Source organism: Agelaius tricolor, unplaced genomic scaffold, assembly GCF_023055355.1.
Source record: "Agelaius tricolor isolate 1412-34295 unplaced genomic scaffold, bAgeTri1.0.p SCAF_2, whole genome shotgun sequence".
Classification (NCBI taxonomy): Eukaryota; Metazoa; Chordata; class Aves; order Passeriformes; family Icteridae; genus Agelaius; species Agelaius tricolor.
This window is the reverse complement of record NW_027269262.1, coordinates 91,993,515-92,020,540: the sequence shown is the minus strand read 5'-3', so window position 1 is coordinate 92,020,540 and position 27,026 is coordinate 91,993,515. Positions and strand designations below refer to the sequence as shown.

Below are 27,026 nucleotides of genomic sequence, written 5' to 3'. Positions count from 1 at the left end.
GATAGCTCTGACTCTGTCTCTGCTTTTGCTTTAGGGGCATATGTGGGCTTTGTCCAGTTCTTGCCACTTCCACGCTGGTGGTGGTGTCCATCAAAACTGATCTGTTCTATTGACAATTTTTCTTTCTAATTCCTGTCTTGCTCCTACCTGACTTCCTTAGCAGTATCTGCTACATCTTCTAGGCTGACTGAGCTCTCTGAGGGCCATATCTCTGATTTTCCTGTGCCCTGCACAGAAAACTGAGGTTTTAACTGAGGTTTCTGGTAGGTGTGAATGCAGGATAAATCAATGCTTCTGATGCAGGGTGTTAATTTGTGTGCTATTCTTATAACACAGAATTTTAACTTGGAGCAAATGAGCAGTGATTGAACAGGAACATCAGGTAGCACTTTGGGAACTCTCCTCTTAATGCATACATGAAGAAAACCCCTCTAGTTAGAATAAATTCTGGGTTTCTTTTGTCTGAGGTTTCTTTTTTTGAAGTTCATAGCAATACCCAACATATTCATTAAACATTTCATAGGAGAGCTGTCCCCATCATGATCGGCATTCCCAAGTCCCTCCACAGTGAGCTTTGATTGTGTAAAACACATCAGAAAAAAATCATGGAGCAACTCTTGATCCCTCAGATGTGTTTGATCCCCCTTTTGAGCTTTCCCATCCTTCTTTGTTGTAAATTTACATTTATTGCAAGTGTCCTCATAAATTGTCCTTCTTGATTACTAACTGAGCCTGGTTTTGTGATATCTGTCATGGTATCCATTAATGATCCAGTTCTTAATTTGGGGAGAGCACTTGGTGATGTTTAAGACCTGGACAGTATTTGGCATTTTTCCATTCAGTTTATTTTTCATAAATATTTAGATCTACAATAGATGGAACCATGTGGAAATGTTACACTTAATATGTGTATTTCCATTATCACACTTACCTCTTACAGGCCAAGAGCACAAATGAAAAATTTCATTAAAAGTTGAACTGATTATCAGCTTTTAGATTGTGGGGTGTTTATCACTCTCTACAACCACTTGAAAGGAAATTGTGGCCAGATGAGGGTTGGTCTCTTCTCCCAAGTAACAAGTTACAGACATGAGCAAACAGTCCCAAGTTGCTCCAGGGAAGGCTTAAATTGGATGTTGGGAAAATTTCTTCCCCAAAAGGGTGGTTAGGCACTGGGACAAGCTGCCCAGGGAAGTGTTCAAAAACACCAGATCGAAATAGTTGAAGTTCTCCACTTAAGTGCTTTTTGTTTTCACCCAGATTTACCCTGGGCATGGTTTTCATTTTAATGTCTTGGTAATGTGTTCCCATTTTTAGGATACTGTTACCTCTGTAGTTTTGCCCCTCACTGATTTTGCTTTCACAATAATTTCAGGCAGGTGAGGACAATTTCCATTCCCCCAGGCTGGGAGCACTGGAGCTGCCTGGGTTCTGCTGTGTCCAGCATGGAGCTCTGCTCAGACCTGGACAGTCCAGTGGAAAGCCCAGCAAAGCCATGCATATCCCATTTCTTTAAAAAATACAGAATTGGGCAAAAATGTTGTGGGTTTCAACTTGTGAAAAACAACATATGCCTTAACTGGGATGCTGTTAGTAAGAAATTTTGACTTCAGACCTGCAGGGGTACTAATGAATATTTGCTATTTTATTTGGGATATAAACTGTAAAAGGATGAGCCTGAAGTGAGCAGTTTGTATCCAGAGCCTGTGGGCGTCTGCAGGATCAGGAGTTCCATGCTGATTAGTTTTTTCTTTAATTATATCCAGTGATGGAGGAGGCCTAGAATCATGGAAAAATCACACAATAGTTCAGGTTTGCTGATACCTTTAAAAATCATCTGTTCCAACCCTCTAGTACTACAACCCCTGTGCACCTCTGGTACTACATAATAGTGTATGAGGGTTTTTTGATGCTTGGATTCCTTTGTGTATTTTTTTTTTTAACATCTACTGGCTTTTCCAGCTTCCCCTGTCCATTTACAGCCCTGCACTTGACACATGTCTCCAGCACACAAGTGGGGTGTGTTGTCCCTGTAACCAGGCCCTGCAGGCACCAGGCTGTGGCTTCCAGGCAGTTCTGGGTGCTCCTTCCTTCTTCCCAGGGCTGAGCCTGCCTTGTCCACATCTCCCAGCTCCAGAGGGTCCAGATCTCTTGCTCTGATGCAAATGAGCACAAAGCCACTTATGTCCTGTGGAATTCAGCAGGGGCCAGTGAGAAGGAGGATGATCAGGTGGAACAGTTTTGGATATGGTGGACCCATGTGTGCTGCTTTATTTCCCAGTGGATCTGGAAGCAAATTCTTATTTCACTTAGGTCAGTCTCTGCTTTTCTCTGTCTATCCTCATCTTTTCCTCACAGTTTTCCAGACTGCTTCAATTCTCACTTTTCCTTCACTTTCCCTTCAATTCTTTCACCTTTCCTTCACTTCTTTTCTTGTTTTTCAAACTCATTGATTACATCATACTGCTACTCACTGTGTAAGACCACTTCTATTCACATTCTGCTTATCTCACAAAGGGCTGAGAAAAGATTTGCTATTAAAATGGAAACAAGGCTTTGTTTTGTTATGATTTATTACATTTTATTATGACCCTTGCTTTGCACTTTGCACTGATAGGAAACTGTTCAGAAGGTGGAATGGAGCCTTGTGGGAACAGAATGAGATTCTCTTCTTTAAGGAAATTTAATACCACAGTGGAAAGTCAGATTCTCTCTTTATCTCCTTTAGATCCTCTTTGATAGGTAGTGTTTGACTTCAGCACACACTAGCAGTTGCCACCTGTGGTATTTCTCACTTTCTTAGGAGGTTGGAGGAGGGAAAAAGTCAGATCTGATCTGATCTCAGCATCTTGAACATACAAAGCATTGTGGCCCTGCAAATGTTATGAAATCATTCCTATCCAGTCTAATGAAATCATTCACTGATCTTTCTGAAGTCCCCAAATATGATACTCTACCAAAAAGAAGCCTTAGGGGAAATTAAAATTCCATCTTTAGAATGCAGTTTGAATAGGATGCAGTTAACATTCAATGGAGCTACATATTAAAGAGCAAGGAGAATTATTTTGAGTAGCTGCTTATTAATTGTGCATCCATTATCTTGATTTAAAAATACAGAATAATAAGGTTAACTGTACAATTTAGTGAAGTTCTTTTAAAGCAGAGGAAGACTGTGTGTTCCACCAGTAACATGTGTGATTAATCAGCACCATCTAAGCCTTAAATCCATTGCCAAGTGTAAGAGCAGCATTGGAACAACCAGCAGCAGCAGCATAAATTGGTGTAAAGCAGAACCCAGGATGATTTCACAACTAATGCTGACAGCTGTAGGTGTCATGTAAAAATTAAGGCTCTTTTGAGTGTTCTTTACAGCCCTGGGGAGGCCTGCATAGCAGTGAGCAGAACTTTTGTGCCTTTTCCTTCCAGCTTGGTATCTTTAGCCCAGTTTCATCCAGGTTGAACTTCTTGTGCCCATTGCATTCTCTTTTTTGGGTACCTGTCCCCCAGTCTTTTACTGCCAGGCTGCACCTCCACACCATTGGTCTCATATTTGTTCCTCCACACTATCTCTGAGGATCTGTGCCTTTTGTTTCCTTCCCAAAATGTATCACTTACCCTAACATATCACAGTACCTTTATCTCCCACCTGCTCATATAATCTTACTGTCCTCCCTCTGCCCCCCAGTTCCAGGTACTTGTTCTTGTCACCTTGCTGAGCTGCTCCAGGGCTTTGAAATTGCAGCTTCTGGTTTCCCTTCTTTTCTGCAACTTCTTTTTCAACACCCTCCAACAGACAGATCAAAAGAGACTGATGTTGCTGAGCCAAATGATGCTTTTCTACCTGTAGACAGCAGAAAAAATGAACCAAAATAGTGTATTTTGCTATGTTGAGTGTGGTTCTGGGGTACCAGGCATTTCACCAGTCCCTTAATACATAAAGGTGAGACTGTTGTTCACACCTGTAATACCTGGAAATTATAACATGGGAGAAAAACAAATTAGAATTTACATTATTTTGTTGAAAAGTGTACATCACCATTTTCTGCAAGTGTGGCTGTTCTCTCAGGTCACTTTATCAGAGCTACATTGATTTAGAGAGTAAAACACACTTTATTACCCCTCTTCTCTCCTCCCCTGCATACTCCAATCTACTGAAAAGGTGTTTTGCTAAAGGATTAGTAACTTTCCCACAAGAATGCCAAGGGTTTCATCAAATCCTAAAGGAAAAAACCCTTTGAATAGGTACATCCAAGGTCTCACACACATTACCATTTTCAAAGAAAGACTGGCAAGGATTTGCATGTAGTGTACAAAAAGCTGACTTACTCTCTGGCACAAAACATTATTATTGTATATATAGTCTCAAGCCAGTGTGAAATCAATATGATAATATGTGCTTTAATGATTTATTTCAGTTGTCTTACTTGGAAATCCAAGTTGGATTGAATTGTTTTATTTATATGTTAGAACTTAGGACATCTTGGAGATAAAAGAAAAGCATTTCTTACCAGAGAGATGAGATAATGTCACACCTTCTGCAAGTGATTTATTGGAGTTATTTGTTAAGAATAAAACCAGCTTTTATATTCTGTGTACGTTGTTTCCTCAGATGAGAGTTTGCCTAAAGGTCTGTGTGAGTGGGTAGAAGGAGTTGTTGATAATGCTGCTGTTTATATATGTGTAGAACATTCTTTGAGCTCTCTCAGTTTCCCTGAGAGATTCTGATGATTATTGTTTCAGGCATGTATATATTTCACTTTGAGAGAGGTTATTTGAAAACGTGCAAAAGCTTTAATCCTGTTTTCTTCTTGTTTATACAGAAGGTGAAAGAGCTTTACCATCCATACCAAAGTAAGTTTTGTGCTTTCTTTTCTCATATATTTTTAAAAATGTTTTGAAAAATAGTGATGCTTTTAGAACTTCTTTCTAACAATAATTTTTATTGTTGCTCTTGGATTCCAGGATAAATAGCAGGTAGGGCATAAAAAGCTCACAGTAGTATTTAACTACAAAGATACCAGAAAGAAAATCAGAGAACAAAAGCATCTAATGCATCCCATATTTGACAATAACAAAAGTAGGATGTTTTGGAAAAAACTTGACTGGGGTTCAGGCTGTTTCTTTTGAATCCATCAGTAAATTTAATTATAGGAATGATGCTAAACAGTTTGCACTGTTTATTTATAAATAACTGCATTTAAATGCAATTGGTTTTCTATGTTTGACATGTAAATTAATTCCAAATAGTACAGGATAAGTCTTTTTACAGACAGAAACTCAATTCATACTCCATTTCCCACAGATCACACAGAAAGTATAAGCACAGTCAGGTTACACACATCTTAAAAGTGTGCACAGTTTGGCTTTTGTGGTTTCCTCCCAACTCCCCAGGTTTCTGTGACTCGTTGTGCTGATGAAAAGCCACTCTCACTCCCCCAGACAGGATGCAGTGGTAGATTCCTCCCTGCCTTCTCCCCCTGCTCATCCTGTGCCTGGGGAGGTGGCTCAGCCCTGCTAATTACAGAAGGTGCCTGTTGGGATGAGCTCCCAGTGCTTGTGAAGCATGTCCAGCATTCAGCACTTCCAACTTCTGTTTTCCAGGCTGGCCAACAATGAGAAGCAAGGAGTGAGGTCTCACACAGTCTCTGTGTCAGGTAAGGCTAATCCAAAGCCAGCAGCTGAATTTATTTCTGGAGCTGGCAGAGGTGCAGGCAGCTTTTCCAGGGCTGCTGACTGCCCCAGACTGGAGCTCTGCTCTAAAGAGAAACTTTTATGCAACAGCCACATCTGTGCAGTTACTTCAAAGCTTGTCAGAATTTCCACTTAACTTTGGGATGAAGTAGAATGTCTTGGCTAGAACTGAAATTACCTGAGTATGTGCTAATTGTGAGGGAGCAGCTTTGAAAAGGGAAAATAGGCAATTAAATATTAATCATTGCTTTACAGAAAGGAGAAACCGAATAGCTGTTTTTCTGTAGCTGTTTAGATAAAAGCATTTAATTTTTGCTGTTGAAAATGACAAGTTAATTGAAGGATGGGTATGTGAGGTAATACATGTTATTTCTGTTCTTTATAGGTTTCTAAGAATTCTCTAAGTTAACATGGAGGTTTTATGCTTCAGAGAAAATATGTTCCTGTTACAGAATCTTAAATAATTTTGAAGGATTGAATCTTAGTAGTATCTTAGTAGAAAATGTATTTCTAAATCAGCATGCACAATATTTATTAAGGGGATTGTAATGCAAAAAAAGTATTTATAGTATGATATATATTATTAAGATTTACATTATGATTATATTATGGTTCAATAGGTTTCTGGTATTTGGTCACAAACTTGAAGAACCAATACTGTGACTCAGTGGATTTCCCTCCCCTTAGAGGGAGGCTTCAGCCCCACTTTTAGATTTATGTGAGCTCTTAGTGGCAAATACTCAAAACCCCAGCATATTTCATACAAAAAGGTGGAAAGATATGTAGGCATTTGATTAATTTCCTACTTCTCAGATTCCTTTCCCCACCCTTACCCACTTGTAAAATATATTTAAGATTCACTGCTTGGCATAGGAAACCCAAATAGACACTGCAAGAAAAGAGGGGAGAGGATGTGAGTTAAAATGAGGATAAAGCTGCAGAAATAGAGCTTCACCAGTTACTGTGGCCTCCCAGAGTCAAATAGCAGCTCTTTTTCCTTCAGTGCCTGGCAAGCAAGCATGAAGCATGGTCAGCATATTCTCTTTGGATTCTTACCTGTATGGCTCATTTTAGCTGTTAAAAAAAGTTGAAATGGCTCAAGTGATTAGCTGTGTTCTTTTGTAATTATTCCACTGCCCCTCAAAAAGGCTAATCTTCAGGACAAAAAAGGCTGTCTGCAGCCTCAGATGTTCACTCCTTCAGTTTTTCTGAGCATGCTAGTTATACTTTTAATAAGAAAAACAATAATAAATGCTGACTTCATGATCTTTTCTTGCTGTCACTCTGACTTTGCAAATTTTAAGTGTCTTCTGCTGAAGTTCTTAGGTGTTTCAGAGCACAAACACTCCTTTTTAAAGTAGCATTTTGAAATTAGTGTAGGAAGTGACTTGTATTACCCCCAGCTCTGGCATTGAGGGCATCACATGAAGGTGAATGAGAGGGAAATGAGAGCAGTGCTGGGGGTGAGCTGCTTGTTCAGGTGAATGTCAGGGGCACTGCAAAGTGGCTCCTGTGAGCAGTGGAATCAAATTAAAGCAGCAAATATCATCCTCACTCTTGCCAATACCAAAAACACCAATTAGGTATTATTTTTGTATTGTAGGAATGTTTCATATCTTTCCACAATAAAATTATTGTGCTTGATGCTTGTTTTTATACCATGTTAATGGTTTTTATACCATTTTAAACCACTGGAAATGCTGGAATGGTTTAAGCCATTTAATATTTAATCTCAAGGGTTTGTTCTTCTGATAATATAATGACACAGAACACATGATTACTTTTTTTTTTTGTTGTGTTTTTCCCCCCAAAGTTAGTTAAAATGCACTGAGTGTGTCATCATATTAAATGTAAAGCAGAGGCAGATTGCTGAGATGACCCCACATGACAGGGGTTATTCTCAGAAGCTGCTTTCTGTAAGAATCCCTTGAATCCCCCAAGGAATCAGGTTGCTATAAATGAAGTGGTGCTTGGTGTGGATGTGGAGAAGTGTCACTGCTGTTGTCAGATGGAGCCCATCCATCAGTGGGACAAGGGAGGCACCAGCTCTGCACGAGGCCCAGGGCAGAGGCAGCTCAGGGGCTGCTGCTCTGGGGTGCAGAACAGGAGCTTTTCTCTGCTGACACTGCAGGGGCTCAGAGACAGAGGTTTCAGATGAGTTTTTGTAGCTCAGTGACATCTGTACCTGCTCCACACCTTTGATGGTTTAAATCATGAATTAACTCTGCAGTTTGATTTCACTGACACTGCTCCCATTTGTTTAGAGCTCTCCCAATGCTAAAGATAAATAGCAAAAATGTAAAACAGAGATTCAGCAAAAAAATAAAAAGTCATACACTGTGATGGTGTTCACAGGGGTCTTAGGATGAGGGAAAAGACGAGGATCTGACTCCATGTTTCAGAAGGTTTGATTTATTATTTTATGATATATATTATATTAAAACTATACTAAAAGAATAGAAGAAAGGATTTCATCAGAAGGCCAGCTAAGAATAGAAAAGGAAGGAAAGATAACAAAAGCTTGTGTCTTGGACAGAGAGTCCAAGCCAGCTGACTGTGATTGGCCATTAATTAGAAACAACCACATGAGACCAATCCCAGATGCACCTGTTGCATTCCACAGCAGCAGATAATCATTGTTTACATTTTGTTCCTGAGGCCTCTCAGCTTCTCAGGAGAAAAAATCCTAAGGAAAGGATTTTTCACCAAATATGTCTGTGACAATATACATTTATAGTATTAACACACTTAGTTCAAAAGGGAAGTTTCATAGTGAGTTCCCCACCACAACTGGGATAGACCAGCAATATCCAAACCCAGCGTGAAACATGATTTGGTGGTTTGGAAGTTCAGGTATTTGTCTAAAGTTTTGCAGGTTTAAAAAGGAACCAGTTAGTGAAAGATACCTTGTCTTTTTTAGGTACTTACTAACATACTTTGGAATATTTCTTGTCTAGTGAAGTGAAAACTTGGTCTTTTCCAAGTGCTCCAATACTCCAAAGCACACAAAGATAGAAGGTTTGTAAATCCTCTTGATTTTTTTTCCTCTTCTAAATAAAGGTCCTTTCAAACTAGTGAGGGATGAAGTTGGTTTCAGGAATCCAAAGCAGCAAATTGCTGGATCTGGGAGTCACTGAACCAGGTTTCACCACAAACTTCTTTCCTCTTGCTGCTTCTCTTTCTTCTGGTGTTGTCTACCTTGATTCCTCAAATTCTCTGTTCCTTGCAGTGGGCACTGTCTTTGTGTGTAACCAAGATGCCGCCAGATTCCCCTCCTTTTAAAAAGTATTGTGATTTTATGCCTCAACACATTTGTGTGTGTGTAAGATTATAAACTCCTGTAAATAAGCTAAACCAAATCAGTTGGATTTTAGATTTCTTTGGTAGTGATCTGATGTTTTGGCTGAAGTTGCTGTGATTCACCAGAAACAATGACTATTTTAGCTAATAGGGAATTGCAGCTTTTACCTCCTTCTTCCTCTGCTTCTGCATTAAAAAAAGAGTTCTTTGTCCTTAGCCAAGGGTGTACACTCAGGAAATGGTAAGGTTAAACTATTTGGTCTGTGCAAATAATATATCAAATGTGTAAGAAGCAGCACACCAGTTAACTCTAATTTTATTGACTGTATTTCCACTGTTTGGCTTGGAGACACCTTATTAAAATGCTCTGCTGTAGTCCAAAGGAACTTACTTTGGCCAGCAGTTTGTTTTTAAATAGCAAACATTAGCCTTGGTAAGGTGATCTTGTATTTCCAGATGTACATATTTCCAAAAATAATAACTTATCTGGTCCAGTCTATATTACAAAAAGTTTTTCATAAAATGAAATCAGTACAGCAGTAGCTGCTTGCTCCCTTTTTACATAAATTCCTCCTGACACAGAGTTCTTTGGTTTCTTCTGCCCCTTCCTTACTTATGTAAATATGACTAGGAAGAATAAATATGCTTTTGCATCCCTTGGCTAATCACTGTTCTTCCTTTACCCTGGAGAATCCATGAATTTTTTTAATCCTAGCTCAAATGCTGCTTTCCATGCAGTGCCACAGAATATGACATTTCAAGCCCATGCGTTTCACTGAACAGGCAGAGGATTGACCAAGCCTTGGCAAGTTCTTGGCACTGCTGGGTTAATGGTTGGATTAGATGATTTTAAGGGTCTTTTTCAACCTAAAGGCTCCTGTGATTCCAAGCAGTCCCTCCTGGCATTTGGATATTCAAGTACTGTTGTAAAATGAGGTTTTTGTGGGGAGGGAGCTGTGAGTGAGAAGATGACAGGAAGGGAGAGGTGAGCTGTCCTGCAGTAGCCAGCACAAGGGATGAGTCTGAAGGGGATTTTAGGATGTCCCACAGGGTTGGTCTTGCTTAAAGGAGGGGCTGGCTTTGCAGCTTTAGTATGAGCTTATTTGGTGAAGGTAATTAAAAGGTCTCTGAAAATATAGTCCCTGTTTCAGCTGATAAAGCAAAGTGTTCAAGGCACCTGAGTAGCAAACCCCAGGACATAAACCTTTAAGAGGGAAATAAATATATTAAAGAGAAACTGGTTTGTTATCCTGTTCCCCAGCTGGTGCAGCTGCTGTCAGTAACACAGGCAGCATTTTAAACTCAAAGGGGTGCAGCTCTAAGTGCATCATGAAATGATGGCAGGAGTTTCTAATAATTCTGGTTGTGCCATTGCCTCTCTATCCCATGGTTTAGATATATTCAGTAGCATGCCCCATGAAGGATTTGATCTCTTGGAGCAAATATCTGTAGAGGAGCTGAAGGATTTTAGGATCCTGAAAGAGGAGCTTCTCAGCATCTTTCCAGGTTCTGCTTTAAAAATCACAAATTTGTGACATAACAATGTTAAATTTTAATCACTGTGATTAACTCCTGATCATGGCAGTGAAATGAGAGCTGCTGCTTAGGAGCAGATCCTGTTTGAGGGAGCTGCCAGTCTAGTCCTGGCATTCAGCTGAAATTTCAGTTTGAATGGAAAAAAACCCCTGTTTTGAAGGAGGTGAGCCTGATTTAAGTGAGATTTTATCATGAAGGAAAAAAAAAACCTCTATGGTATAGTTTGTGAGTAAAAGAGACTTTCAGGAGGTTTCCTACAGAGGAGAAGCCAAATGTGAAAACAAAACAAACAGGAGAGGGGGGAAAAAACCCCTGATGCCAGTGTTACAGAACTTGAGAGTGCTCTAAATGAAGGAGGTGCTGGCTTGTGAAAGGACCTGTGTGCCCTGGGTTGAGGCTGATCAGCAGCAAAGCTGTGAGCAGGATGGAAAAACAAATTCAATGTTATTGAATCACTTCTGCTTGCAGAGCACAGAGCAGGCTCTGTGACACAATTCCTGTGCTCCACATGAAGGTCTGCCCTGTGCCCAGCTCTGAAAGAGTTTCTTGTGCAGGACTTGTATTTCTTAGCTCCTTTTGAGTTAGTTGGTGGGGAAAAAGGTGGCCTTTGCTTGAGATTGAAAAATTATTGGCAGTTTTTAATGTCCATTTTGTCAAGACACTCCAAAAGGACAAAGCTGGGAAGTGTAAGTAAATTTTTAGGTGAAAAATTGTATCTTGAGCACTTAGGACTGTATCACAGCTCAGCTTTGTTGCACTGCACAGCTCACTTCTGAAAAGAAAGACTAAGTGTCTTGCTATAAATGACATAGTTATAAATTCAAATCAAGTAATTATTAAGTAATTTGAGGAATATAAAGACTTTGTTAGAGCTTTAGCTCTGCCATATGGTCACAGCCCTGGGAGACATTCAAGCTTAAAGTTTACTGCAGATTAATTTTACAAACCTTGAGCAAGTCATTAGTCTCCAGGTTCATGGAGGAGGGAGCTGCTTCTTAACTCACCCAGCTATTTCACTGATTAATAAGATAATATAGTTGAAAATGCCCTCAATGCTAATAAATTACAGTATTTCAGATTCCCATCACAGTTGAATAGACTGGTGCTGTTATCTTTTCCTATTTTAGCCTGACTTACTGAAAGGCTTCTTTTCATGCACAAAAAGACCAGAATGAATTGTGGTGACAATCTGAAGAGATTTCTTCCATATCAGTGTCCAGGAAGTTCCTGCAATGATTCCATCAGCCTGTGGTGCTGGTTAAGGTTTTAATAAGTTTTTATTCTCCTGTGCTCCTCCTCTGTGGGCCTCTCATTGGATTTGAGCAGACACTTCTGCTGTGCAAATAGTACCTGACTGGAGAAATATTCCATGCAGGTTTGGGGGTTTGTTGTTCATGTAGAAACATGTTTGATGTGCCAGCCCCACAGTGCTCATTTGTGTTCAAAAGCTCAAAAATCAATTGATTTATTCTTTCTACAGGTTTTTGTTGCATGGTTTTTCCTCAGACTGGTTCAAGAATGTACAGTGAAATAGAATGGGATATTTTCAGGTTCAGCCTTCCAGTATTTGCTCTCTGCCCATACAAGGAGCTCCAGTAGTAACTGCCCTGTACAGAAAGAGCAGTAAAAACCTGGCCTCTTTCTTTCTAACATAGTTATTGCACAGCAAGTGATTTTTTTCCTTATTTTTGCCTTATTTTTTTTCCTTATTTTTTAATTTTTTTTTTCACAGTAATTTTAGTGAATGCTGTGTAGAGGAACTAAATAAATAAAGAAGTCCTGTGCAGTTCTCAGCAGCATTCTTGAGCACCAGTGATATCCTGGCTCGAAGCTGCTGTGGAATGCTGGAAATCTTTCTAAGTTGTATTCATTTCATTATGGTATTCTCTGGACTCCTGGGAAAGTGTTAGAACTTCTATTTTTTAAAATTTTAAATCAACTCATTAGAATCAACTTCCTTTTGTAGCTAGACTTGCAGATGTGGTAAGTTTAAGATAAAGCAAAGTTGTGGCAGAACAGCTGAACAAACACAAATTGTTGACAGCAAATCATAAAGGCAGAGTTTGAAATGCAAGGGCAGAATTGGACCATCACAGGGCATCAGGGCATGCACATGAATTAAAAACACTTTTACCTTTGCAATGTGCCCTCATTTGAAATAGGTTTGCTCAGGTTTCAGTAGCTTGTGCCTCCCACCTCTCAGTGTTAGGGTGAGCAGCATTTCAGCACTTAAGGCTTAAATTAGCTCTGGAGCCTGAGCAGGCAGGTCAGGAGTTGAAGCCTCTCCTCCCTTTGGAGCTTGCATTGCCTGCAGTGACTCTATACCTGCTCTTCTCTTTCAGCACAGAGTGTTGGGTTCCCTCATTCTCATGTCAACACCCTTTCAGTGGTTGCTTAAACCAGCTGCAGTAGTTTTTCCTTTTCTTTCCTAGTGTCTGAAGCTTTTTATGAGTGTTACCTGAGGTTTGTGCTAGAATGACACTGCTGAAAATTGTCTGCCATGTGATGTTAGGAAGAGAAGTCCCTTAGGAGTATCAAGGGGGAGAACTCAGAGTGTTCCCCTTTAAATTAGCTTAACCCAAGACAAATGGAAATTCTGATACAGTGACTTAGTCAAGAATTTTCCCCTCTCCTTGCACCTCTTTTAGTTTTTAGCATTGAATCTGATTAATGTTCTGTCTTTCTCTCTGATATGTGCATTTTCCCACTAGATTAATGATTCCTGTTTGCTCAGTCACCCAGCAGTTTTTATGATGGTGGTTTTTTGTTGATTGTGGAAGTTACTTTTATTAAAATATAATTTTCCTTTTCTGTCCTTCCTGCACTCCTCCCACCTCTGACTGGTTCATTGTCCCAGTAGCTGCTGCTGTGGGACTGGGCTTCTCTTTTAACGCCTCCATCCCCAGCCTCTGTAACTCCAGGTGGCTGCACCTCACTCCTGAGTTTTGGCTGTGAAGAGCTACCAGCCCCAAGATGCAGGTTTTTTATTTAATTGGCTTTTTAAACCACTTCTCATAATTCCTTAGAGAGAGGAAAAAGGGGAAAGCAGAGATGAGCAAGCAGGTAATAAGAGAAATAAAAGGAGCAGGTATCCTCAGGTGCTGTGTGTCATCTTGTGTCCTTCTTTCTCACCTTGTGTGGCTTCTTTGTATTTTTTCCTACTCCAAAATTTCCCTTGTCCTGATAAGCACTTTGCTAAAACATGCAGAGGGGTGACTGGGAAAGGAGGTAGTGAGGGTGCCATGGGCTGTTCACCCAGAGCTGGAATATCAATTGGCAGGGCAGGTCTGCACTGGGAATGAGACTCTGGTGGTAGATTTGAGATCATGAAATCTGTCAGTGCTGTATTTCAGGAGACAGGGAATATTTTCCCTTGTTCTGTGTAACCCTGGTGTGTTAAACACTCCTTCTGTGTTGTTTTAAGGGTTCAGAGAGTCAATACATACATGTTTAAGTCTGGTGGCTGCCACTTTAGCTGGAATATAGCTGTCACACAAGTCTGACAGAACTTAGATGGCAAACTTGGAAAAGCAGGTTGTGCTTCTGGGATAAATGTTCTTTGTATTGCTAATGAATGGTGTACATAGCTGGCATAATCTGACTTTTTAATGGGTTCTAGTCTTACTTCTAAAAACTGAAATATGAATTACTGTAGAAAGGAATTTGAAGGAAAACACTAAAAATGCTTTAGAGTTTCAGAGACATTTGTATTTTCATTTGGGTATTCAGAATTTTAATGTAAACCTTTACTTTTATGTTCGTTCGTTGTAGATGTTCTCTCCAGTCTCTTTTCTTTTATTTCCAAATAATTTGTTTCTGTTTTTTTTCTTTCTCTTTCCTTTTCTTGCCTCTTTGTAAAGGAGTCAATCACTGTCAGCATAAAGTAAAGAAAGCTAGACGCTTTCTGCCTTTCGTCTTCTGTGCCCATGAGTCGCCGCCCAAGGGTACTGCTCTGCTCTTTGTCTAGGCTGCCTTATTAACCCAAAAGCTGAATTTACTAACTCAGTTACTGTTTGTAAACTACTTTAGCCTCAGGTAAACAGAGTTCCAAGAATAATTTCGTTACCTTTTCCTGCTGTTGAATTGGATTTTCGTGCAGCTTGCTGGTCCCCGTTTTTATGGGGAGCGTGTTTTCGAGCATCATATACTACAATGAGAAACATATTAAATTATTTTATTTATACAGTCATGCAGCCCTTGACTGCCATCTTTTTTTTTGGTAAATATATTTTGACTTCATTCTTGGACCCCTGACACAGCATGCTTATGGATGAAACAGAATAGCAACAATAAGCATCAGCTGAGATCACTTTGAATTAAACACGGACTACAGCGATGCTTTTGGCTGCGTACTGGTCCAGCACTGATCTAGACCAGTTTGGCTTTATTAGGGGTAAGAAGAATTTCCTATTATCTATAGAAACTGTCTAAAATATTTGCCTTAGCTTGTGCTGTGGGGTTTGGTGTGCAGTAGGGCTGCTGCAGTACACGTGGAATCTGGTGTTTGTTTGAAATCTTCCCTGTAGAGTTGCTCTCTTTGCCACTCGTTCAAATTTCAGCCTTGTACAAGTGCACAATGCTCGGTGTCATTGAAACTTAGATGGTTCCATTTCTCACTCATGTCTTGGTGATAGCTCAGGAGTGCATTTCTCCTGGAAGGGTCAACACCAGCTCTGCTTTTCCAAAGTCCTCAATGTATGTGCAGAGTCAAATTGAGCCGACTCATCTGGCTATAGGAGAACTGCTTTAAAGTATTGAATAAACCCAGAAATTTACTATTTTTAACAATGCATTAAAAGAACTACTTCCACTTCCAAATTTATTTTTTGTGTACCTTTGTGTTTGAAAGTCATTAACTCTGTTTCATCATGAAAGCTTCTTAGAGCTTATCTCTGTCCCTTGGGTTTTAGGTGAGAAGTCTTAAATTCTGCTGCTTTTCTGGTTTCTCTTGAGTCAGGTATATAAGATAACTATAGTCTGAATACTTTTGGATTACTCATGAATTTAATAGTATATTTTCCCCTCCCCCTTCTCTGTCCCCTCTCTCTCTCCCCCTCTTTTTTCTCTCTCCTTGCATGCCACCTGGATCTGCAGATGAAATTAGTGGGGACGGTAATATGTTTTCTAGTCTGTGTGTTACTAACGTGCAATATGCAACTCTTATCTCCATATACCACTTAATGCACATTTCAGTAATACATTTTATACAGCTTTTAGTGTTCAAAAGTGGTCTGCTTTGGGTATTAGCTGATAAATACTGTACTTTACAGGCTGTACAACTAATGCTTCTTGCTAAACTGGAATTGGAAAAGGAAAAATTCTGTTTCAAACACTTAGAGATGTGGTGGTGCATGTGTTTGCAATGAGACTTGTGGCATGATGCAAAGAAGGTTTAGAGGTTTGTAAGTCTCCAGTTTGATTGAAATGGTTACATTATCATTAATTTGGTCAGTGGGTGAGATCAGTGGATGTAACACCTGAGAAATGAGTCGACTGAGTAATGCTTTAAAGGCATCAGAGTGCTCCTTGCATTAAAAGAAGCTGTACAAGATAGATTAATGCAGATTGAATAAATGAATATTAACCAGGTTTCAGCTATTCAAACTTATAATTTTAGAGACAGATTTTAATGTTTGGGGTTTCCTTTTAAAAATTTTGAAACTTACTACAAAATATTTAACTTTTGCAGACTTTTAAAATCTTTTTTCTTCTGAAAAGAAGTTGAGGTTTGGTTTTTTAAAAAGAGAATTTTGGCTATTTTTCTAAAGGATTCCATCTGATGTTGGGAAAGAATCAAACTGCTGCTACTGATAGTGTGTGTACCTTTATTCTTCTAAGTAGGAGGCACTAAAAGGGCATAAAAGCAATATGCAAAGGAGGGTGATAAGAGGAAATAGAGATCACATCTTGTGACCTTCCTTTCAGTAAAATGTGAAGGGGGTGTATTAACTTTTCATCTCCTTCCCTTCAGATATAAGCTAAAGATAATACCACACAATTTTCTTCCTTTTCTTAAACATCAAATGGACATTTTTTTCTGTCATAAATTTAAAAATCATATTTCATATACTACCCCTACATAGCTTTTATTGAAACTTATCTTCTTCTATAAATTACAGGCTCTGATAAATGGGAAAAGTTATGAAAATGGGAAGTTCAAACGTGTGCCTAAGGTCATGGATTAACTGTTATGGATTTAATACCCTGGGATGTTTCTCCCTACATTTAATAAATGAATTCAGATTTAGTGAAGCTCAGATTGGCTCATTCATGTGAGTGACCACCACTACCTTTACCTGGAAGCAACTTGTTCATTTTGCCATCTCCAGGAATCATAACAAGGGATGCTGCTGGGTTTAAAAAGTGCAGGAAGGCAGCATGATGAGCCCTCACATTAAATCTGAGTTTTTTTGGACTTGCCAAGGACATCTGGAATCCCTGAATGTGTTCAGCTCTTGAGGGTGCTGTAACACATCCTCCTTTGTGGAGCAGCCTGGAGAGCCCTGCCCAGCTCAGCTTTGCTTTAGGCTCAGTGTAGGTTCTGGAATATCTCTTAGCAGACACAGTTCTGGCAGATTTGGGGACATTCTCAGTCTATCATTAATACTGGGCCCAAGCCCCTCTGTGAGGAGGTCAGTTCTCTTTGTTCCACACCACCTAGAGCACATCAGTGTTGATGCCTGGACTGAATTTTCCTCTAATTCCCAAAACCAATGCCAGACATACATAGGAATTATTTTTTTATATATTTCTCTCCAGATTATTAAATGTGGAACAAGAAATATTTGTGTAGTTAATTGTGTACATTTAATTTATTTGGATTGATTATGAAGACTTCTGGCTTCATGATGGTTTTGGGCAATGTATCAAAAGCATGTAAAGTGCTCTGTGCTGCTCTGAGAATGCTTTTAGTATGAATTAACTCATTAGTTTAAATTAGAGAGATGAACAAGCCCTGCCATTGATCACATTCTGAAAGCACTATTCTGTAACCTAGTGTGAAAGGTGTTTGGGGTCCTTTAAGTGGTACCAGTAAAGTGGCACCAGTTTGGTTTCCAGGCTTCAAAAATTTTTCTTAGATGTGTTTATAATATTTTTCATCCAGTCAATTTTCTAACATAAAGAACTTTCTGATATCTTCAAGAAAATCCTATTGCAATATTGGAGGGAAACAGAGTGATTTATCTCCATCATGTTGGGGATTGGCTTTTTTAAGCTTTTTTTTTTTAATGAAACTGAGGCTTATTTTTACAAAAAACATTAGCTTATAGTGTAGGGAAGAAAATAAAATACCAAGAAATAGATAAGTGCTTCTGGAGTGTCCTGCCTGTTCAGAATTGTGCAGGGTCATTAGAATTTATTGCATTTTCATTAGGTGACTGTGTTTTGCTATGTCCCAAATAGAAATTGCCTGACAAAATTTAAAATTACATGGAATTTCCCAATTCTCCTTTTACCTGGTGTATTCCTACAGGAGTTCAAAAGAAAAAAAGAGCTTGAATTTTATTTAAATAGTAAGAAACTAGGATCACAAGTTACACTTACTCCCTGAAGTGTGTTGAACTTCAAAGGTTGTAGGCAACCTGTACTTTCCTAATTGTGGAATATTCAGTTTGCCTGAAAACTGAGCCTCTTGCTTGTCTGTGTGTGAACTATTGATGAGCCTTGCTCTGGTTTCAGGGCTGCTTTCAGCTCAGGGTCCATCCCATCCTTCTTCCCACTCACTGTGGCTTTGTCCCAGTCCAAGCCATGGCTCTGGAAATGATGCCAGGGAGCTGTAGGGATGTATCCATGTGCTCCAGGGCAGATGGGGGAAAAGGGGGAGGAAATCATCACTTCCAGAGGCTTTCCAGTGTGTGTGATCACCTGAAATCAACCACAAAAACTGCACAGTGGGTTTGGAAATTACTCAGTTTTGAGAACCTGTCTTTGTGTTTAAAGTTGGTGAGTAAAATTTGACAGCCTTGAAGTAAAAAAATGAGCCCACTGTAGTGGACTGGCTTTAAAACCCCTGGAAGAATTGATCTGACCCTGGAGGAAATGACCTCCACACACTGGAAGTTCTTTAGGGCAAGGGAAGGACCTTCTGATATGACTTGACACCATTTAAACTATTTTGAGAACAGATGCTATAAAAGTTGCAATTTTTTAACAGAGGAAGAAGTGCGCTGTCATTTTTCTGAAAATTTTGGGAAGTTGTTTCCAAAACCTGATGTCCATGAAATCTTGAATCTTGACAGCAAAACTAGTGGTAAATTTCTACTAAACAAGGAAAATTGTAAGAAAAATGAGGAAGAGAGTGTGGTTTAAAAAGGTCTTTGTGCTCTAGAAGATTCTGTGGTAAATAACTCAGCTGGCCACACTTACAATAGGGGGAAGCTGCCCTGGAACATCATTGGTGTCTTCTGCCTGTTTGTCATAAAACATAGCAAACTGTTATTCACACTTTATTGAAGGTAAAGCAATTTAACTCATTCATAATTTTTTCTCTTTACTGCAATGGAATTTGCTGTTAAAAAGATTTAAAATCAACAGTTTAAATGGGTCCCAATTGCAAAACTTGAACTTTTTTGAGTACAAACGAATCTTCCTTTTCTTCTTTGTTGAGTGCATCTCTGTGATGTAATGCGGTTGGCACTGAGGTCATTATCATATCATGAATTATGCATGAGCAAGTTTTAGTCATGCTGTATTAAATGTGACCCAGCAATGCTGAGCTTGGGGTTTGGGACATACCAGCCTTGATACATTGGAATTGTTCTGGAATTGTTTTCATCTGCTTTTCCCGAAACTCTTCAATTCCTCCCTTTGCAGAGACTGATGACTATGCAGAGATTATAGATGAAGAAGACACTTACACAATGCCCTCAAGTAAGTGCCACGGTTAACTTGGGAAATTTCCTATCCAAAAGCTTCCTTGGTTTAGCAGGAACTAAAATATTTCAGCCTTATTTATTAAATGTGCAAAGAAAATGTTCTGCTTTCCTGCTATCTGTGATTTCACAGTGAAATTCTTTCTTTTGTCTCAAAATGGGGATTTTTTTTTTTTGATTGTGATGCTGAACATAACATTTAAAGATTGGATAAGGTCTCTGTGATGAGAGCAAACAGAGTGGCAAGCTCTGTGGATTGCTGGCTGTCAGTATCTCACCTTGCTATGTGACAGATTTGCTGCTCTCCAGTTCCATGAGAAAGGAACACTCAACTGTAGCACATGCAATTTTGTTAAAGATGAAAGACTGCAAGAACTAAAATAGAAATTCAAAGTTCTGCTGATCTTCATCTTTGAAGTAAAAACAGTGGTGCTGCAGCCACCACAAGGATTTTGTGTTACAGCCTGTTTGAATTATGATATAATCCTAAACTGTCAAGGCCAATTCATTTAACATGAAAGTTCAATATTCTGATTTTAAAAGCTGTGTCTGGGAAATTCCAGTTGCATTTGGGCAACCAAGGATTTCTCTGGAAGCAGACAATCCATTGGTGCAGAATCCTGCCAAAAACATCAGGTTTGGTCAGTGTGAGAGGAGAGGATGGTGCTGAGCTGGGGCCACATTCTGCTTAAGGACCATGAGCTTGGGTGGATTTCTGAGCTCACCATGGGGCAGAATGTTTCATGATCACTTCAGTGTTCACAGCATTGTTTCCATAGCTGTGGAAAACCTTTGAAAAGCAAGAATATATGTTTTGCAAAACATATATATATATATTTGAACATTAGTATTTGAAAAGCAAGAATATATGTTTTCCAGAAATAAACTGAGCATTTTTAATGTCTTGCAGTTAAGTGACAACATATTGTATTAACATAGTTTCAGGATCAAAACATACTGATAAATGATATCCTTTATTTTTGTTAACAGATTAACTTTGTGTAATTTATTCCCCCTCCCCCCCAACGTTTTTATTTAAATTCTCATGGCAGTAATTACTTGTGGGCCCAGCCCTGGTTGTGCTGAACACTTGAAGATGGCTTCAATGCAAAACCCATGAGATGGGCTGTGGAGGGAAATTCATTAAGTGCTTTGCTGGATTGAAGGGGACTCAAGTGTTCAGCTCCCAAAGGACTGAGTCAGTAAAGATCACAAGAATAGGCCTGTGACTTCTGCTAATGTAAACTTTAAATTGCATCAGTATATTTCTTCTTTTTTTTTATGTTGAAAAATGTTTGTCCTGTTTTGATTTTAAGAAGCTCTCTCTAAGTAAGCATTTGATTTTTCTCTTAATTGCACTGCAGAAAGCTATGGAATAGATGAAGGTAACAGGAGACCCTTTACCCATCCCTGTATGCTTGCAGTTTGGAATGATGTGGAATTTTAAAGCTTCCTCTTCACTTTCATTTAATAAACATTATTTATTTATAGTTAAACCAGTTAGCTTTGGGATTTTAAAGAGGAAAACGCAGTACTTAAAAAAAGAGATGAAAAAGGCATTTGTCACCTTGTTAGCCAGCTCTACATGACATTACTTCTGTAGTGTTAATTATGTCAAAGTCAAGGTTATGAAGTTCTAAGCTGGTTGGTTGTAATTTTTTCTCTGAATAATACAAGTAGAGGTGAAAACATATACTATGCATGCTTTTCTGCTATTCCTGAAATATTTTTCCATGTCTGCTAGAAATTAAATTGCAAATGAAATCATTCAATTGCAATTGATTACATGTTTTGCTGAAGTGCTGAGCCATTTTTATCAGTAATATTCTCAGCCTATTAAACTGTGACATTAACAAAATTGCATAAGGCCACCAAACATCTCAATTTTACTTCAGTTACACACTGGCAGAGGTGTAGTGCTCTCAAAATTTCACTCTTTCATTTTGTCTTTATTTGCCATGCTCTTGTTCCTGTATTTTTTTCTTGCAGTTACCTCTTTAAAAGTTCTCTGGGCTTTTTTGATGGTTCCAAAATCTAAACCAGCACATGGTGGAGTCCTCTTAAACAGCCAAAGGGATGTGTGCTGAGTTTAACATCATTGGTGTTGCCTTAAACTGTTTGTGTGCTTTGTCTTTCACCAGCTGTAATTAAAAAGGATTTAATTATGTTTATTGCACTGAAATAAGTGCATGGTAATTAATTTAACAATCTCACAGTTCTTTTCCTGTTGCTTTGGTTCAAACTGAGAGGTTTGAGAGGTCTCCACTGTGTGTGTGCAGCATCTCTATAGGTTGGTGTGCAGCAAGTGTTAATCTTAGTTTTTCATATGTGAGACATTTGAGTGACTTACTTTGAGTTTTGTGTCTTGTGGATTATTTCCTTGCCCTTCAGCAGAAACTTAATATTTCAAGTGCATTATATTCTTGTAGCCAGAGATTATGAAATTCAAAGGGAGAGGATTGAGCTGGGGCGCTGCATTGGGGAAGGACAGTTTGGAGATGTGCACCAAGGAGTTTACATGAGCCCGGTAAGCCTCACTTCTGAAACCAAAATTAACAATACAACTCTGCTAGGTAAAATAAAAATAAGAGTATTCCTTAGAGGTCTTGGTCTGAGTCTTCCAGAACAAATAAAAATTTGGTCCAGTGACAATCTCGCTGTCTCTCTCATGACAAAGCCTAATAAAGTTCCTGTGTTTTCCTGAAATAAAATACAAACTACTTGGACACTGATCCAGCAAAATCCCAATGCACAAGAGTCACCTCAGTGAAACCAGGGAGGTTGGCAGGACTTGTGTGATTTAGGCTGGTGCTCCTGAGTTTTTCTAGAAAGACTTAAGATTTCAGTTCAAATAGATCAAAAATTTGTGTAAAATAGTGAGAAAAAGCTGAAAAAAATAGTTAATTTCAACAAAGGCCCCTAATAAAATAAATATTTCACATTGGAAGAAATTGTTGGAATTTTTGATAGATTATAGAAGAATTCTTGAGGACAATAATCTTGTTCTAACTTCAGCAACAGCTGGTTATGATCCTGGGCTCGGTGGGTTAAATAATCTTCAATGCAATATTTAAGTAAATAAGGATAAATTTTCTGTTTCAGGCAAGTTTAAAGTCTGGTCTGATACCCTTATTTAGAAAGCACATCTGATATAATTTGCATTGAGAGTTTCATATTTTTCATTTAATTCTGTCCAAGTTAACAGGAGTACCAAGGATTAATGGTTCACTCACTTGATGAAAGCTGGATAAGTCTAGAGCTCTGTAAAACTAATTAAGGACCCTTTTCTTATGAGCTGTTGTTTTGAAAATGTTGGCTGTCTCCATTCTTTTGTGTGAATTGGAAAATAGATTTTATTCAGGCATTCTGTGCTGAGATTTTTAAACAACCACCTGTGGATTTATTTTTTTAATAAGAATGTACTTCATTTAGGACACTGGGACATGTGAAGGTGAAACAGAACAGTGATGTCATTAAATTTTAATGTTCTGGTCACAGAGTGTAACTTACACTCTGGGAAGAAATCTTAAAATCAATGTAAGATTAGTTCTAATAACATGGTAGTGTAGCCTTTATATGTTCAGCTTGAGTGCAAAAATATAGGGGATATTCCTTGCCTTTTGTTCTGCTAGCTCAGAGCTGAATCTCAAAAATTCCATTTATCCCTGTTCATGGCACTTGTAAAGTCCTGATTCAGCATTCACCTCTCCCAGGTATTCCTGAAGGGTCACAGCCAGCCTCAGGTGTAGGGTACTGAGTGGAAAATGGGTTTATAGATACAGCATCCTATTGCTCAGCTGTAACAATCCCAGGAATCCCAGATTGTCTTTAAAGGCTGATTAACTGTGGAATTAATCCCAAAGTGTCATTTAAAAAAACATTTCCTGCTCAGTACAGAAAATATGTCCAGTCTGATACATTCTCACTGGTTTGTCTCCTTATCCAAAACCAAAAAAGATTGACAAAACCCCAATATCAGACCTTTTCCAACATTTATTCTTCCAAATCTCTTTGCTGGTTGCAGACACCGAGGTTCTTCTTGATGCCCCTGTTGGTTAAAGGATATTTCAAAACCTTGATGTTTAACACAGGAGAGGAATGGGTCTGGCAGGCATCCAGAGGTCTCATCCCCAGGCTGATTATTCAGTCCTGATTTCATAAGGGAATAATAAAATCATGATTTACCATCAGCTTTTTCAGTTAGTTTATGGGCATTTGATGTGTGAGAAAAGGATTAGATCAATATTTTCCTGCAAAGTCAACTTGAAGATCTTTTTTGTGAGCAAATTTGAAAATAAGGCACTTCATCCTGCAAAATAGAAATACTATTCTAATTCTGGTAATTTTTGTCTGTAAATAGATTTAAAATAGACCAAGCATGAGCAGAGATGGAACATAATTCTGAATCTTCATTTCCTACTGGCCTTAAAAATGGGATGAGGACATTCATCAGTGCTGTAGCATTTTGAGGAAAGGTTCATTTGTAAACTGCCAATTAAACCATGGACAATTCCCAGTTTCCCACTTGGAAGGAGGACATGCCGGTCCTTGGACAAGCCCATTCCTAATGTAGAAACTTAGTTTTCAAACACTTCAGCTGCTCTCAAGCCTTCAAGAACTTCTCATTTTTGGGTATTCGGAGGATGAGAAATCAGATGGGAAAATCCATTTGATTTTCAATACATGTGGGTCTGTTGAACCTGCTGTTAAAGCCTTGATCTGGCTCACTGTGAAGATAATGTGTAAAAATCTTTGTTTTACTTTTCTTTTTAGTCTGGGTTCACAATTACAGCCAGTCTTTCCTCTGAACAAGCCACAAAAAGTCTTTAATTTGGGTTTCTGGGTTGCTTGCTTGTATAAGCCAAGTGTGGTTTTTAGCACATATCTCTTTCTTTTCTCTATTTTTGCTAAATATTGTCAAGATACATTCCTCAATAGCTCAAAAAGTTTACAGTACTATTCAGTTAAACTTACCATCTCTTGTCATAATTTTTCCACAATTTAACATGGTTCAAAACAGATTAAATATTTCCAAGACACATTAGATATAAATGTTGTATGCAAGGTGTCTTGATTATAATGATATTGCAACACTAAAGCTTTCAGCATTAATTTCTCAACTAAAGGTATTTTATTTAATAGTAATTTTTTCCAAAGTAGTTTTGCCAGAATTCTAAGGGCCAGCTTTTGGTGGGCTGTTTTTGGTGGTTTGTATTTCAGCTATTTCTCAATAATATTTTTCAGGAAAATCCAGCTATGGCTGTTGCAATCAAAACGTGTAAAAACTGTACTTCAGACAGTGTTAGAGAAAAATTCTTACAAGAAGCCTGTGAGTATTAAGCAACTTCTTTTGGGATCATTTCTGGAACTTCTCCTTGCAAAGACTGTGGCCACCTGTGCCAGAAATCTCTTACACTGCTGTAAATATTTTATTAATATGTAGCCTGTTGTTTTCCCCTCCTACAACATGTGCCAGGGAACTGCTCTACATCCTTGCATGGCCCATGTGTGTGATTGGAAGTGGGTTCTTTGATTTTCCAAATTGAGTGGTGATGTCTGGCTCCTGTAAGGCTTTAGAATCAATTTTGGAATGTCTGATCCTCTACTTCATTCTTTTTTCTTAATGAATTAAAAAAAAAAACCACATCACTTTCTCCAGTTTATTGCTTTGGAAGGTCAGGTAGTTGTCCTTGCTAGAAATGTTGTGTCTAAGAGAGATCTGTTTGAAAATTCAGAATTAAAAACTCTGCTAGAATAAGCCATTTTTCTGAATAATTGCCCACAAATGTTGCATTCCCCAAGTAGCACATTTCATGTGTGGAGGAAGGCTTTTTGTTGGGGTGAATAGGAACAGAAACTTTTTTAAGGATTTTAAAGTTACTGATTCCTCTATTGTTTGGTTTTGCAAGCAAATTAGGATATGGCACTTGAGCCTTAATTTTTGCATATTATCCCCTGCTGTTGTATACCTCTAAATGTTGTAAAGATATTGTATTTTATCAGTAAAGTAATTGGTTGTGGTCAGATGTTACAGTATATTTTATTCACTAGTCCTTTATTCAAGGAGTTTTTTCAACCCCTTCAGAAGACCTGTGTTAATAGCTAATGGATTCTCATTTTTGAATGTCTGATTTTTTGTAAATTACTGTAATTTTTTCCATTGCATTTCTGTCTGTTGGAACAGTAAATACCATTGCTTACAGTAATAACTCAACAGTCACAAGGTAGGCTGCTGTCTCCTGGCAGTGTAGAAAATAATTGCTCATTGAATGCTCCTTATTATGCTTCAAGTTTGACAGATTAGGAAATGCTGCTGTAGTCGACACATAAATAATACTTTTCAATTTTGATTTAATAGTTTTGCCATTTCTTCTTCCTCTTTTTCATTCTAATTCCCATCTGTTGCCTTTGTCTTGTGTTCAGACTGCAAATTTGCTCAAAACAGTTGCTTACTTCACTGAATTTATACATTTATTTCCTAATATTTTAATATTAGGAATATTAAGATATTTTGAGGTTTGCCTATGGTGGAGTTTTCAATGCTGAAAAGATTTAGCAGCTGTTATTGCCTGTATGACATTTCATGTTATTTATTCCCTAAGCTATGTCAATGATAGGGGTTTTTGCTTTATTGCAATTTTCCTGTATTATTCATAACAGTAATATTTTAAAGAATATATTATCTCCCATAAAGTTTCTTGTCAGGAAGATATGTTACTAAACTATTATAATTTTTGGTCTTATAAATACGATTGTCCAAGGATTTTTTTTGGGGGTTGCTGTGTATCCATGCATGTGCAGAAGTAGAGAATGCAGAGCTCATCAGAATATAAATCCAAAAACACCTCCTGGTTTTAACTTGTGGTTTGTGTAAAGCAGGAAAAAATGGTTTTTATTTTTGCCTAACTTGAGGCAGGACTCTTTATCAGGGAAGGCAGGGATAGAACCAAGGGTGATGGGTTTACCTTGAAAGAGGGCAGGTTAAATTTGATTTTAGGATAAATTCTGTGATGAAGGTGTTGAGGCCCTGGCACAGGTTGCCCAGAGAAGCTGTGGCTGTCCCATCCTTGGAGGTGTTCAACACCAGGATGGATGGGGGCTTGGGGCCTGCAAGCTGGGAAGTGTCCAAGGCAGGGGGATTGGAACTGCTTGGTCTTGATGGTCCCTTCCAACCCAGACCATTCTGTGATTCCTATGTCACACTGCATAAAGCACGCTGTGGCTGTGCTGCCAGGACTGAAATTTACTCCATGGGAAATAAAATGATGTAATGATTAGATAAGGTTTTTGTCCATGTCATAATCTGGCAAACATGTTTTTTCCAGTAATTGAATTATACAGACTGTTTTTACCTCCTCTTCCAGTACAAAGGCACAGATTAACTGGTTGTGCACTGGTTTGACAGGTTATTTTATTAACTTAGGTTATGTCCATAACCAGATCTGGGGCTGAGAGGCAGAGCCTGACCTGACTGGCACCTTCCACAGCAGTTTGCATTTTTGTGAGTGCAGACCAGCAGAGCTCAAGCAATCAGTGTTTGTTTCTACCTGCCCTCAGCACATGGAATGACCAGAAATTACTGCTTGCAACAGTTGTTTAAAGTCTATGATTATCTCCTCTGCTCAT

General features: G+C 38.6%; 1 protein-coding gene across 14 annotated transcripts in view; it reads left to right on the top strand.

The window, feature by feature from the left end:
* PTK2 (protein tyrosine kinase 2) overlaps nucleotides 1–27,026 on the top strand; it is a 189,446-nt gene that overhangs the window by 128,938 nt on the left and 33,482 nt on the right. For 4 of the 14 annotated variants that reach the window (XM_071421882.1, XM_071421881.1, XM_071421867.1 and 1 more), the window contains 8 exons: nucleotides 4,821–4,851; nucleotides 5,602–5,654; nucleotides 14,388–14,471; nucleotides 15,622–15,639; nucleotides 19,342–19,398; nucleotides 20,765–20,785; nucleotides 21,830–21,927; nucleotides 24,645–24,729. In XM_071421882.1, the coding sequence (XP_071277983.1) occupies nucleotides 4,821–4,851; nucleotides 5,602–5,654; nucleotides 14,388–14,471; nucleotides 15,622–15,639; nucleotides 19,342–19,398; nucleotides 20,765–20,785; nucleotides 21,830–21,927; nucleotides 24,645–24,729 (447 nt within the window). The remainder of the gene's footprint in view (nucleotides 1–4,820; nucleotides 4,852–5,601; nucleotides 5,655–14,387; nucleotides 14,472–15,621; nucleotides 15,640–19,341; nucleotides 19,399–20,764; nucleotides 20,786–21,829; nucleotides 21,928–24,644; nucleotides 24,730–27,026) is intronic. The other 10 variants (XM_071421870.1, XM_071421869.1, XM_071421872.1 and 7 more) reach the window with 5 other exon arrangements.